Below are 15,028 nucleotides of genomic sequence, written 5' to 3'. Positions count from 1 at the left end.
GCTGCACCTATTGCAAACTATTTCGAGCGCACGTTACACCGATTGCAAACTATTGTGAGCACGCAACACCTACTGCGAGGGCAATCTACACCTATTGCAAGGGCACGCAACACCCATTGCAAACTATTGCGAGGGCATGCTACACCTATTGCAAACTATTGCGAGGGCACGCTGCACCTATTGCAAACTATTGCGAGGGCACGCAACAGCCATCGCGAGGGCACGCTACACCTATTGCAAACTATTGCGAGGGCACGCTGCACCTATTGCGGGGCAATCTACACCTTTTGCAAACTATTGCGAGGGCACTCTGCACCTATTGCGAGGGCACGCTACACCGATTGCAAACTATTGCGAGGGCACGCAACCCCTATTGCGAGGGCACGCTTCACCGATTGCAAACTATTGCAAGGGCACGCAACACCTATTGCGAGGGCACGCTACACCGATTGCAAACTAGTGCGAGGGCATGCAACATCTATTGCAAACTATTGCGAGGGCATGCAACATCTATTGCGAGGGCATGCAACATCTATTGCGAGGGCACGCAACACCTATTGCAAACTATTGCGAGGGCATGCAACATCTATTGCGAGGGCACGCAACACCTATTGCGAGGGCACGCTACACCGATTGCAAACTATTGCAAGGGCATGCAACATCTATTGCAAGGGCACGCAACACCTATGGCAAACTATTGCGAGGGCATGCAACATCTATTGCGAGGGCACGCAACACCTATTGCGAGGGCACGCTACACCGATTGCAAACTATTGCAAGGGCACGCAACACCTATTGCGAGGGCACGCTACACCGATTGCAAACTATTGCAAGGGCATGCAACATCTATTGCAAGGGCACGCAACACCTATTGCAAACTATTGCGAGGGCATGCAACATCTATTGCGAGGGCACGCAACCCCTATTGCGAGGGCACGCTACACCGATTGCAAACTATTGCAAGGGCACGCAACACCTATTGCGAGGGCACGCTACACCGATTGCAAACTAGTGCGAGGGCATGCAACATCTACTGCGAGGGCACGCAACACCTATTGCAAACTATTGCGAGGGCACGCAACACCTATTGCGAGGGCACGCTACAGCGATTGCAAACTATTGCGAGGGCATGCAACACCTATTGCTTTATTTCTCAAAGGAGGTCGGAAGTACGATCATGTCAACCCCATTTTAAGATCAGTTCACTGGCTGCATGTTCAAGCTAGAATTGATTTAAAAATTCTCTTGTTTATAAGTCGTTACACAACCAAGCTCCCAGTTACCTGTCAGATTTATTACAATCTTACTACAACTCTAGAAGTCTGAGATCCGGTGATCAATATCTCCTCTGTCCACGCTCGAGGCTGAAGCGGAGAGGAGGGGAGGGGAGGGGAGAGGAGAGGATAGGAGAGGAGAGCCTTTTCGGTTGTGGGTCCTATTTTAGGGAATACTTTGCCTATCAGTATCAGATTTTCACCTTCATTATCTGTTTTTAAATCTCTTTTCTCTGGCTTTTAATAGTATGTAATGTCTTGAATCGCTGTGTGTTTTATAATCTTGTGTTGTTCAGCACTTTGATCAGCCTTGATGCTGTTTTTAAATGTGCGATATAAATAAAAGAACTTGAACTTGAACTTCTGACCCACTGGGAATGTGATGAAAGAAATAAAAGCTGAAATAAATCATTCTCTCGACTATTATTCTGACATTTCACATTCTTAAAATAAAGTAGTGATCCGAACTGACCTCAGACAGGGAATGTTTTCTAACATTAAATGTCAGGAATTGTGAAAAACTGAGTTTAAATGTGTTTGTTGACTTCAACTGTAGAACTCATTTTTAGATAAAGTACATTTGTGCTTTGTTTATATATTGTGTTTCCAATTGAGAATGTCCCCAAATGTCCCAAATGGGACATTTACTCAGATTTAGCTCACTTCAGGAGACGGTTTGCCCCCAAACTACAGCTCTGTAAGCACACACACACACACACACACACACACACACACACACACACACACACACATTGAGTGTTTTAGTGTGCATCACATTATCAGTGTATAATCAGCTCAATTATTTTTACCCCCTCAAGCTGTGGCATCATTCTCAAGTAAGTATGTTGTGCGCCGCTTGCGTATCTGGGTCTCGTTCCTCTAGAGGCGAGTGGAGCTCATCAGGTCATTCTGAGATGGGATGATAACAAGAACGCTTTGTGATATTTACTGCGAGCGCAGACGATTTGAGCCTCTTAAACGCTTTTAATAATCTACTCAACACTCTTTCATTACCTCTCGCTACCCCTCACATTCTCTCTCTGTCTTAGTTGTGTGGCGAAGTGAACGCATACATGCTGGCTGATATGGCTCACATCAGCGGTCTGGTGGCCGGTAAAGCCGCTCCTCGCCGTTTCAACACGCCGACCTCGTCACAACAACCACGCACAAATCATTGCGAGGAGCCAGGTACGTGTCATGCACCGATATCCATGCTTATCCTGCACCACAGGAGATTAGTAATGTTATTGTACATCACGGAGTTAATGTTTTGGCTCCTCCCCAGGGCGGGGCTTATCTTCTACCGTAAGGGCGTGCGATCAGTGGACAAGAAAGGCAAGGAGGTCTTGTACGACCTGGAGGAGAAGGTTAACTTCTCCGTGTTCCCTTCGCTTCAGGGCGGTCCGCACAATCACGCCATCGCCGGCGTCGCCGTGGCCCTCAAACAGGTACAACTTCTGTCCATTTCGAGTGTTATGATATATGCATGTGTACATAAACCATTACAATGATTCATCAGTAACACTTCAGTTGTGTTTGTTTACATTAGTTCATGCATTAGAGATCGTTGTTCGTAGCATTTATTCATGTTATTTAATGTTTAGTAAATTGCTACAATTCATTGGTTATGTTGAAATGAACATTAACCAAGATTAATGCATGCTGAAAAAATACACCCTCATTGTGAAGTCTTACTGGTTCATCTTGCCCCTTTAAATGACACCGCTTAGCCCTAACGTGGGGCAAGTTGTCACTGGATAGATGCATGTTTTAGAAACCTTATTTCAGGGGTCTGGGCATCTCAGCGAGTATTGCCGCTGACTATCACACCTGGAGTCGTGAGTTTGAATCCAGGGCGTGCTGAGTGACTCCAGTCAGGTCTCCTTAGCAACCAAATTGGCCCGGTTGCTAGGGAGGGTGAGTCACATGGGGTAACCAAATTGGCATGGTTGCTAGGGAGGGTAGAGTCACATGGGGTAGCCAAATTGGCCCGGTTGCTAGGGAGGGTAGAGTCACATGGGGTAACCAAATTGGCCCGGTTGCTAGGGAGGGTAGAGTCACATGGGGCAACCAAATTGGCATGGTTGCTAGGGAGGGTAGAGTCACATGGGGTAGCCAAATTGGCCCGGTTGCTAGGGAGGGTAGAGTCACATGGGGCAACCAAATTGGCCCGGTTGCTAGGGAGGGTAGAGTCACATGGGGTAACCAAATTGGCCCGGTTGCTAGGGAGGGTAGAGTCATATGGGGTAGCCAAATTGGCCCGGTTGCTAGGGAGGGTAGAGTCACATGGGGCAACCAAATTGGCCCGGTTGCTAGGGAGGGTAGAGTCACATGGGGTAACCAAATTGGCCCGGTTGCTAGGGAGGGTAGAGTCACATGGGGTAGCCAAATTGGCCCGGTTGCTAGGGAGGGTAGAGTCACATGGGGTAGCCAAATTGGCCCGGTTGCTAGGGAGGGTAGAGTCACATGGGGCAACCAAATTGGCATGGTTGCTAGGGAGGGTAGAACCACATGGGGTAACCAAATTGGCCCGGTTGCTAGGGAGGGTAGAGTCACATGGGGCAACCAAATTGGCATGGTTGCTAGGGAGGGTAGAACCACATGGGGTAACCAAATTGGCCCGGTTGCTAGGGAGGGTAGAGTCACATGGGGCAACCAAATTGGCATGGTTGCTAGGGAGGGTAGAGCCACATGGGGTAACCAAATTGGCCCGGTTGCTAGGGAGGGTAGAGTCACATGGGGCAACCAAATTGGCCCGGTTGCTAGGGAGGGTAGAGTCACATGGGGCAACCAAATTGGCATGGTTGCTAGGGAGGGTAGAACCACATGGGGTAACCAAATTGGCCCGGTTGCTAGGGAGGGTAGAGTCACATGGGGCAACCAAATTGGCCCGGTTGCTAGGGAGGGTAGAGTCACATGGGGTAACCTCCTCGTGGTCGCTATAATGTGGTTCTCGCTCTCGGTGGGGCGTGTGGTGAGTTGTGTGTGGATGTTGCGGAGAATAGCGTGAAGCCTCCACATGCACTACGTCTCCACGGTAACACGCTCAACAAGTCATGTGATAAGATGCGCGGATTGACGGTCTCAGACGCGGAGGCAACTGAGATTCGTCCTCCGCCAGCCGGATTGAGGCGAGTCACTACGCCACCACGAGGACTTGCAGCGCATTGGGAATTGAGCTTTACAGATTGTGGAGGAAAAGTAGTTATATAATGAAAGCCTCATAATTCTATTCTAACCTCCGAGACTCATGGGATCTCGTTTCTGGTTGTGGATGATTGTTGTTCTCTGCTCAGGCCACGATGCCCATGTTTCGTGAGTACATCGCTCAGGTGCTGAAGAACTCGAAGGCGATGGCTGACGCGCTGCTGAAGAGGGGATTCACACTCGTGTCTGGTGCGTTTATACACTCAACATCTTTTTTTGTAATGACACTCGGGCGTGTTCTTCAGGTGAGCTGAACTCTGCAGTCTTTACTGCCATTGGTGTATGAATGTGTGTGTGAATGGGTGAATGAGTCAGTGTAAAGCGCTTTGAATACCGTTAAGGCTATATAAGTGCAGACCATTTACCATTTAACATCATGCTGGAAAATGCACTGATCATACCCAAATTGCCCCTGGATCGGCTGATTGATTGGCTGATTAGATAATCACACGTATGAGTACAGGTGTTCCTAATGAAGTGGCTGGCAGTAGCGGTTTTAACAACCGCAAACCATGCGATTGGGACGCCGGTCGTCGGGTTGGCCCCGCCCCAGATGGAAAGCTCTGCAAAACCGCTTGAGTGGTGACATGATGTTCTGATTACGCGTGTGAATACGCTGTTGTCAGCGCTCTTAGATCGGTTCACGTTAGAGGCAAACCGGGTTCGGGTTTGCCTCTAAACGTCAGCAGGCACGTTTTTGCACGTGCCTGCTCTGTTTTTCCATAGTTTTCCTACGTGCACACGCGCTGAATGAACGTACTTGACTGCTGCACCGTGTCTCGCTGTTTCTTTTAGTTTCTCACGCGGGCCCGGCGCACTGGCACAACTTAAAAATAACTTAAAGTCTCAAAAATGCACGTAGAGACACCCACGATAGGCTCGTTGTGCTGTGTCTAGGTTGTTTTTAGCGCATGTGTCACAACGATTTAACGTTTAACAAGTTCAGGTCACAAAGAGGTGGTGATGGTTACAATGTTTAACATTATTTCAGATTAATAACTTTGTGGCACCGAGCTAAGTTTCAGCGTAAAGTTTATTTTCCCCTCAGTGCCGAGGGGTCGCCGTGCATTGTATGTTTACTGTTACAATTGTTGCCTACGATACTTATATATATAATACAGCCTTTTGCAACATGTTGAACAATTCACCGCTGCGTTACAATATAAGCTCCAGGTGAAAGTAAATATAGACCGAAATATATAATTATTGTATACAATAAATTTACTCTCTGATTTAAAACCCTGATTTTAAGGAGTGATGCGGTCTTTATGATGTCTCTGTTAAACTGTTGATACGCAATCGCTCGCACACGCCGGTGACGTCACTCTGCTTACATTTAATATATAATTTACTGTCTATAAATGTAATTTAGGGTTCAACATTGATATCCGATCTCTGTTTCACAATAGTAATCCTCCAGAAACAGTAATTGAGTTATTTCTGCAGGAGTACAAATGAAAACATGCTCTATCAAAACGGGACTTTTATGATGAAAACATACAATATCAAAACGGGACTTTTATTGTGAAAACGTGCGATATCAAAACGGGACTTTTATTATGAAAACATGCTATATCAAAATGGGACTTTTATTATGAAAACATGCTATATCAAAATGGGACTTTTATTATGAAAACATGCTATATCAAAATGGGACTTTTATTATGAAAACATGCTATATCAAAACGGGACTTTTATTATGAAAACATGCGATATCAAAACGGGACTTTTATTATGAAAACATGCTATATCAAAATGGGACTTTTATTATGAAAACATGCTATATCAAAATGGGACTTTTATTATGAAAACATGCTATATCAAAATGGGACTTTTATTATGAAAACATGCGATATCAAAACGGGACTTTTATTATGAAAACATACAATATCAAAACGGGACTTTTATTATGAAAACATGCTATATCAAAATGGGACTTTTATTATGAAAACATGCTATATCAAAATGGGACTTTTATTATGAAAACATGCTATATCAAAATGGGACTTTTATTATGAAAACATGCTATATCAAAATGGGACTTTTATTATGAAAACGTACGATATCAAAACGGGACTTTTATTATGAAAACATACAAGATCAAAACGGGACTTTTATTATGAAAACATGCGATATCAAAACGGGACTTTTATTATGAAAACGTGCGATATCAAAACGGGACTTTTATTATGAAAACACGATCGCCAGATGAATCCAGTTCAACACACTCGGGTCAATCGTCCATGACAAGCGTTCATTAAAAACATCCAAGAGCACTTTTTGTCCATAAAAGTGATAAATGTGAGAATTATTGATATATTCTCCATTGTTTACATGAGATCTCGCCTTTGTCATCGTTCTTCATCAAACTGCAATCTGAGCAGCGTTCATGTTGTAAAACTGTATATGATCTGATATATTAGAGTCTCATAAACAAAACCAGCCCGTCTCCAAAGTCTGTTTATAAAAATGTGGCGTAGTTTTATTCATAATAGTCGAGCAGTGCCGTCAGATTTAGTGTCGTCTTGAGAGGCGGAGCTTCATTTTACTCTGAACACTTCCAGAGATTAAAGCTGCAGGAACTCATTTATTATTAAATCATCTTCAGATTAGAAACGAAACTTCTTTAGACTCGTGACTTTGAGGACATTGTATTTCTGGAGCATCTTGACACTTTTATTATTGTTTTATTAGATTATAAAAACATGTTCACCACAACATATTTCCATTATTATAAACTTCAGCTTCTCTAACTTTAATAAATAACAACAAATATTAATGGTGAAACTTGGGAAATAAAGGAAGGAGGTTTTGCCCCAAGTGAAGGGGTTCAAGTACCTCAGGGTCTTGTTCACGAGTGAGGGGACAATGGAGCGGGAGGTTGGCCGGAGAATCGGGGCAGCGGGGGCGGTATTGCACTCGCTCTATCGCACCGTTGTCATGAAAAGAGAGCCGGAAGGCAAAGCTCTCGATCTACCGGTCAGTTTTCGTTCCTACCCTCACCTATGGTCATGAAGGCTGGGTCATGACCGAAAGAACTAGGTCACGAGTACAAGCGGCCGAAATGGGCTTCCTCAGAAGGGTGGCGGGCTTCTCCCTTAGAGATAGGGTGAGGAGCTCAGTCATCCGTGAGGAGCTCGGAGTAGAGCCGCTGCTCCTTTGCGTTGAAAGGAGTCAGTTGAGGTGGTTTGGGCATCTGGTAAGGATGCCCCCTGGCCGCCTCCCTAGGGAGGTGTTTCAGGCACGTCCAGCTGGGAGGAGGCATCGGGGAAGACCCAGGATTAGGTGGAGAGATTACGTCTCCACACTGGACTGGGAACGCCTCGGGGTCCCCCAGTCAGAGCTGGTTAATGTGGCTCTGGATAGGGACGTATGGCGCCCCCTGCTGGGGCTACTGCCCCCGTGACCCGACTTCAGATAAGCGGTTGAAGATGGATGGATGTGAAAAAGCCCAAAGTGTCCCTTTCAAAAGATACTACAGCTGTGTCCAAACTCCAAAGTGTCCCGCAAATACAACCATTTCAGTTCAGGTTATTTTCACGGTTTGTGCTCAAAAAGGGGGCGTTCAACAACAGGTTAAGAAAGTAACTTTTCCACTGTTTCATAATTGTTTGTGATGTTTATTACCCATACTCGGTTATTTGAAAAGCTCACAAATGTTTAATTCTGTTTCTAATGTTCTCATAACATGGCAAAGATTTAAAGAAATGCTCTCTTATGTCAAATAGTCGTTTAGAAGTGAATCCAAATCACTTTTATTGAAGACGATGTGAATCAAGCAAACATTTGTCCAGTGCTGCATACACACACACACACACACACACACACACACACGCGCGGCTCAAAACAAACGGTGTTGTTGATGACTTTATTATCCAGATAAGTGTTGCTCTGAAACATCTGAACACGTTTGTGCAGTTGATATTTATGATTATTATTATATACGATTACTTGTGCTGTGCAAACGGCCCTTAAGTGGATGCGTGTGAAATCAAACCGTGAATCTCAGTTGCAGTTTTTTTCTCCGCAGCATGTTGCCCCGGTAACCGGTCCAGAGATGACATATGCAGATCTAATTGAATAGCTGCCTGCCGTAACTCCACACGGCTGCCGTCGGAATATCGCAGCACATGTTGTTGTTGCGATCTCATCCTGTTCTTGTTTCTCTCCAAAGCAGATGCAAACATGTTTAATGAAAGTAATTCATTGCTGTAATCTAATTACTTTTGAGTACAAAAGTAATGTAGAGAATTACATTTCAATTTTTTGTACAAAACAAATCTGCATTATTGTTGCATATTGGTTCGTTTTCCTTCCTAAAAAGGAACTAAATACTAAATGCATTTTGACAGGAAAATAAGTTTACAGTGGCAAGAAAAAGTATGTGAACCCTTTGGAATTAGCTGTTTTTATGCATTAATTGGTCATAATCTCTTATTATAGACAAACACAATGTGCTAATGCTAACAACACGCACACAATTATAATCTTTAATGTCTTTGTTTAATGGGATGTCTTCAATATTCACAGTGCTGTGGATAAAGTAAGTGAACCCTTGGATTTAATAACCGGTCGATCCTCCTTTGGCAGCAAAAACATCAATCAAGTGTTTCCGGTTCAGAGGAATTTCTGATCATTCTTCCTTACAGAACTCCTTCAGTTCAGACATATTCTGAGGATGTCTGGTGTCTCTCTTGAGGACATTCCACAGCATTTTTCGGACTTTTTCGCTCATCGCTAACGAGTGGACCGTCTGCGTCTCGTTTATTGACCATGGCGTGGTTTGGCGCATAGCCATTTATTTTTTTCACAATTCGAAAGTCGTGAACAAATGATACTGCTATCGCTGTTGCTAACTTTAAAACTAGCAGGTTGATGTCGCCTGTTGGAAATCCAGTGGCGCTGGTAGTGATGATTATCTCTGACCAATCTGTGATTATGAAGGGTGTTGACGTCTCATTTAGGCTCGGCTCGCTTGGAACCTCGACTGAGGTGGTACTAAAAGTATCAGGTACCAGGTACTATCCACAGTGGAAACCCCTTCAAAAAGCAAGTCGTGGCGAGCTGTACCGTGCAGTGGAAAAGCCCCATTTGAGTCATCTTGACTGGACGGCCACTTCTAGAGAGTACCTATAGTACTAAATCATCTCCATTTATACACAGTTTGTCTAACTGTGGACAGATGAATATCTAACGGCCACTTTTAGAGAGAGTACCTATAGTACTAAATCATCTCCATTTATACACAGTTTGTCTAACTGTGGACAGATGAATATCTAACGGCCACTTCTAGTGAGAGTACCTATAGTACTAAATCATCTCCATTTATAGACAGTTTGTTTAACTGTGACAGATGAATATCTAACGGCCACTTCTAGAGAGAGTACCTATAGTACTAAATCATCTCCATTTATAGACAATGTGTCTAACTGTGGACAGATGAATATCTAACGGCCACTTCTAGTGAGAGTACCTATAGTACTAAATCATCTCCATTTATAGACAGTTTGTTTAACTGTGACAGATGAATATCTAACGGCCACTTCTAGAGAGAGTACCTATAGTACTAAATCATCTCCATTTATAGACAGTGTGTCTAACTGTGGACAGATGAATATCTAACGGCCACTTCTAGAGAGAGTACCTATAGTACTAAATCATCTCCATTTATAGACAGTTTGTCTCACTGTGGACAGATGAATATCTAACAGCCACTTCTAGTGAGAGTACCTATAGTACTAAATCATCTCCATTTATAGACAGTTTGTCTCACTGTGGACAGATGAATATCTAACGGCCACTTCTAGTGAGAGTACCTATAGTACTAAATCATCTCCATTTATAGACCGTTTGTCTAACTGTGACAGATGAATATCTAACGGCCACTTCTAGAGAGAGTACCTATAGTACTAAATCATCTCCATTTATAGACAGTTTGTCTAACTGTGGACGGATGAATATCTAACGGCCACTTCTAGTGAGAGTACCTATAGTACTAAATCATCTCCATTTATAGACAGTTTGTCTAACTGTGACAGATGAATATCTAACGACCACTTCTAGAGAGAGTACCTATAGTACTAAATCATCTCCATTTATAGACCGTTTCTAACTGTGGACAGATGAATATCTAACGGCCACTTCTAGTGAGAGTACCTATAGTACTAAATCATCTCCATTTATAGACAGTTTGTCTCACTGTGGACAGATGAATATCTAACGGCCACTTCTAGTGAGAGTACCTATAGTACTAAATCATCTCCATTTATAGACAGTTTGTCTAACTGTGACAGATGAATATCTAACGACCACTTCTAGAGAGAGTACCTATAGTACTAAATCATCTCCATTTATAGACCGTTTCTAACTGTGGACAGATGAATATCTAACGGCCACTTCTAGACAGAGTACCTATAGTACTAAATCATCTCCATTTATAGACAGTTTGTTTAACTGTGGACAGATGAATATTTAAACTCTTCCAGATAACTTTAACCCTTTCCAGCTTCATGCAAAGCAACAATTCTTGATCGTGGATCTTCTGAGATCTCTTTATGCAGATGCTTCTTGTGAATAGCAAACTCAAAATGTTTGAGTGCTTTTTATAAGTCAAAGTTGCTCTAACCCACACCTACAATCTCATTTCATTAACTGGATGCCAGGTTTGCCAACCCGTGACTAATTAGCTTTTGTTGGCATCATTAGCCTAGGGGCTCAAGAACAATGTTGTAATTGTGTTATTATTTAAAGCATATTGTGTTTGTTCATTATTGTAACTTTATACATAAAAGCAGCAAAACGTTTGAGGCATCAAACGGCATATTTTCGCTTTGACTGATGGTAGAATGAAATGGACTGTTGTGTTTGTGTTCAGGTGGGACTGATAATCATCTGGTTCTGGTGGACCTGCGGCCTCAGGGGATGGATGGAGCACGTGCAGAGAGAGTTCTAGAACTGGTTTCCATCACAGCCAACAAAAACACTTGTCCTGGAGACAAGAGCGCGCTTACACCCGGAGGACTGAGACTGGGTGAGTAACACACACACACACACACACACACACACACACACACACACACAAAATAACCCTCTGACTGATTCACTCTTCGTGTGTTGCTTCTCTTGTTTTATCTTCTCATCTGTTGTTTTAGGTACACCTGCTCTCACATCTCGCCAGTTTAAGGAGTCGGACTTTGAGCAGGTCGTGGATTTCATCGATCAGGGCCTCAAGATTGCTCTGGATGTTAAGAAGAAGACCAGTGAGTAAAGGCAACATGCCTCTGTGTATCATTTGACCCTTGAACCTTTTTTTGTTTTTGTTTTTTTTCTCACCTTTTCTCCCCAATCTGTAACACCCAATTCACAATGTGCTCTTAAGTCCTCGTGGTGGCATAGTGACTCGCCTCAATCTGGGTGGCGGAGGTCTAATCTCAGTTGCCTCCGCGTCTGAGACCGTCAATCAGCGCATCTTATCACGTGACTTGTTGAGCGCGTGCGTTACCGTGGAGACGTAGCGTGTGTGGAGGCTTCCCGCTATTCTCCGTGGCATCCACGTACAACTCACCACACGCCCTACCGAGAGCGAGAACCACATTATAGTGACCACGAGGAGGTTACCCCATGTGACTACCCTCCCTAGCAACCGGGCCAATTTGGTTGCTAAGGAGACCTGGCTGGAGTCACTCACCACACGGCCCACCGAGAGCGAGAACCACATTATAGCGACCACGAGGAGGTTACCCCATGTGACTATCCTCCATAGCAACCGCGCCAATGTGGTTGCTAAGGAGACCTGGCTGGAGTCACTCAGCACGCCTTGAATTGAAACTCACGACTCCAGGTGTGATAGTCAGTGTCAATACTCGCTGAGATACCCAGACCCCATGAAATGAAGTTTTAATGAATCTATTTAAAATGATGTACCCTCACATGAGATGAAGAATCCCGCCAGATTATCTATAGAACAGTCGGTTCTTATCTAGTGTCTCACGAGCTAAAAATGGGTTTTAAAACCGCTCTGGTAAGTTCACGGACAGAAGAGATACAGAGGAAATACACGTTTTATTCTAGCTTGTGGTTCTAAAGTTAGTCGCGAAAATGTAATTTAGCTTGCTGTAGTGCGACCTTGTGGACGATTCTCTCAACATTTGGTACACCGCCTCATCTCAATACCCTGTAGATATATGCCAAATTTCATAGTGATCAGACATTCGCAATTGAAGTTATAAGCTGCTGAAATTTGATTGGCTGTTGGCGGCCATTTTTGTTATGTCCATTTGATATTTGAGGATATATTACTTTGTTGCACTTGCAACGAAGAAAATGCATGCCAAATTTCAACGTTTGTATCCACAAAATGTCGGAGTCGAAGTTTACCAACTTTTTTGGGGGGATAAAATCGACTTTGCGTTTGGAAGATAGGCCGATAAGTGGAAACGGGCCATGCTCAAACATTTTATTGGCTTGTAACGCTAAAGTGCTTTGACGATTCAAAATTCTCTTCTCAACTTTATGTCAGGAGGGTCTTTAGATTCTGTGTACCAAATTTTGTGTGTATTGGACAAACCGTCTAGGAAGATAGACGGTTTATATATATATATATATATATATATAAAATGAATAATGCATATTGCGTTATACTTTAATTTATGTTTCCCTGTCTATACATTACATATACATTTCCCTCCTTCAGAAAAACTGGCAGATTTCAAGAGTTTCCTGCTTGAAGATACGGAGACGGTGGCGCGCGACGCTGATCTGCGGCATCGCGTGGAGTCTTTCGCCCGCCCTTCCCCATGCCCGGATTCCACGACCATTAATCGAAGAACACCGGGTAATGCCGAAACCACATCGGACCTGCGTAACTCCTGTCAGCTCGGTCACATGACCACACACTCGACGTATGGGCCGTTTTCCTTTTATTAATGATTATTATAAATGGTTTACTAGAACGCAAAGTCTTAATATGACCAGTAGTGCACGCCAATAACTGACATGTTAACATGTTAACATTCCCAACACGGCACGCTCCAATTTCAACTAAATCCAGATGTGTTGGGCAGAATTTGATGCAGTAGTTTTCTAATATTAGCAGCGACTCCGCTCTGTGTTTATCTTCTATATTTGTGGAGGCTAGAACCTGGAGGAGAACAGTGTGGACTTGGATTAGTGTGGATGTTTTGCTCTCCTCCTTTTGTTCATCAATATGACGATGGGAACTAAATCGTCTAACAGACTAATTATGCAAAACGCTTACAGAATATCTCGCTTTCTGTTTGTCTACAAGTCTACAACTCTCTCGTCTTACCCATAGCATGCATTGCTCTCCTTTGATAATTAAAGCTATTTTATTAAATGTATAGTACTATATGTAAAGGAAGTCTTGACACAGATTTATATTTCTAACTGAGGCAACGTGAACGTCTTTCTGTTGGGGTTCCTCCTGAGCATGTGCTGAAGGATTGTGAACAGATATCTCGAGATTGAACATGATTATCATTCTGCTGTGTTGGCGGACACGATTCCACCTTTTATCAACTGATTCTTTTTGAATGGACAAACGTTTACAAATGACTTTCTAAAACTGTGTAATCCCAATAAATGCATTCTGAACTGAACCTGTTGTGCGTGTGTGTAGTGTGTGTAGTGTGTGTAGTGTGTGTAGTGTGTGTAGTGTGTGTTCATTATTGATTGGCGGTGTTGTGATTGCGGCAGTCGTTCTGGCGTGTCATCTTCAGAAGAATAATGCGTTTCCAGTCACAGGGTTATTCGGGAACATGCGTTTAAAAATGCATCTCCGCTTAATGCGACGGACTCAAACTGTCGTTTATTCAATGGATTAATATTAATGGGAAAAGTCCAGATTTATTTATGACATGTGCATAATTATAGTATCATGAACATGATGTCACAATGCATATAAAAATCTCATTGGTTCCTCATTTACTATACATGAAAATTATTTTTTTCCTGCATATATTCATTTATTGATTTTCATCATCATGTTAATTTATAAATATTCCCATTGATTATTCATGTTAGATCATAAAGCAGTAACTAATATTAATATATATATATATATATATATATATATATATATATGCTACAACTTTTAGTAGTAAAATGTATTTATGCATGTTGAAATTAACCATGATTAATAAGTGCGGTTAATGATTTGTTCATTGTAAGTTCATATTAATTAATGTTAACTAATACAACCTTTACAACGGATATTTTGTCGCTTGATTTTAATGTGAAATATTCACTCTTCAGACCGATTAGTAGTGCTCGGTGTAATCTGATTACATGGTTTGTTACAGTAATCAAATTACTTTTTATTTTACTCAAAAAGTAGTGTAACTACATTTTAAATTCTTGTAAATGTATTAATTACTTTTAAGTACTTTTATTTAGGATACACACTTAAAAGAAAATGTATGTAAACATGAAGTATGTGCAGACAGTGCCTATAGAAAATCATCATACCCCCTTTATTTTACTTACTATAGCTTGGTGTCATTTTAAATATCATAACTTGGTCTCGCTGT

At 42.7% G+C, this 15,028-nt stretch overlaps 1 protein-coding gene across 1 annotated transcript in view; it reads left to right on the top strand.

Annotated features, from left to right (window-relative positions):
- Positions 1-14,116, top strand: part of shmt2 (serine hydroxymethyltransferase 2 (mitochondrial)) — a 52,007-nt gene extending 37,891 nt beyond the window's left edge. Inside the window, 8 exon segments of the mRNA XM_052130698.1 lie at positions 2,324-2,399; positions 2,402-2,462; positions 2,560-2,722; positions 4,571-4,670; positions 11,356-11,511; positions 11,633-11,740; positions 13,174-13,266; positions 13,269-14,116. Of these exon segments, the coding sequence (XP_051986658.1) occupies positions 2,324-2,399; positions 2,402-2,462; positions 2,560-2,722; positions 4,571-4,670; positions 11,356-11,511; positions 11,633-11,740; positions 13,174-13,266; positions 13,269-13,300 (789 nt within the window). The 3' untranslated portion in view covers positions 13,301-14,116.
- Positions 14,117-15,028: the final 912 nt, after the last annotated feature.

Source organism: Xyrauchen texanus, chromosome 7 (genome assembly GCF_025860055.1).
Source record: "Xyrauchen texanus isolate HMW12.3.18 chromosome 7, RBS_HiC_50CHRs, whole genome shotgun sequence".
Classification (NCBI taxonomy): domain Eukaryota; kingdom Metazoa; phylum Chordata; class Actinopteri; order Cypriniformes; family Catostomidae; genus Xyrauchen; species Xyrauchen texanus.
The sequence above is the reverse complement of the archived record's forward strand: the minus strand, read 5'-3'. Positions and strand labels throughout refer to the sequence as shown.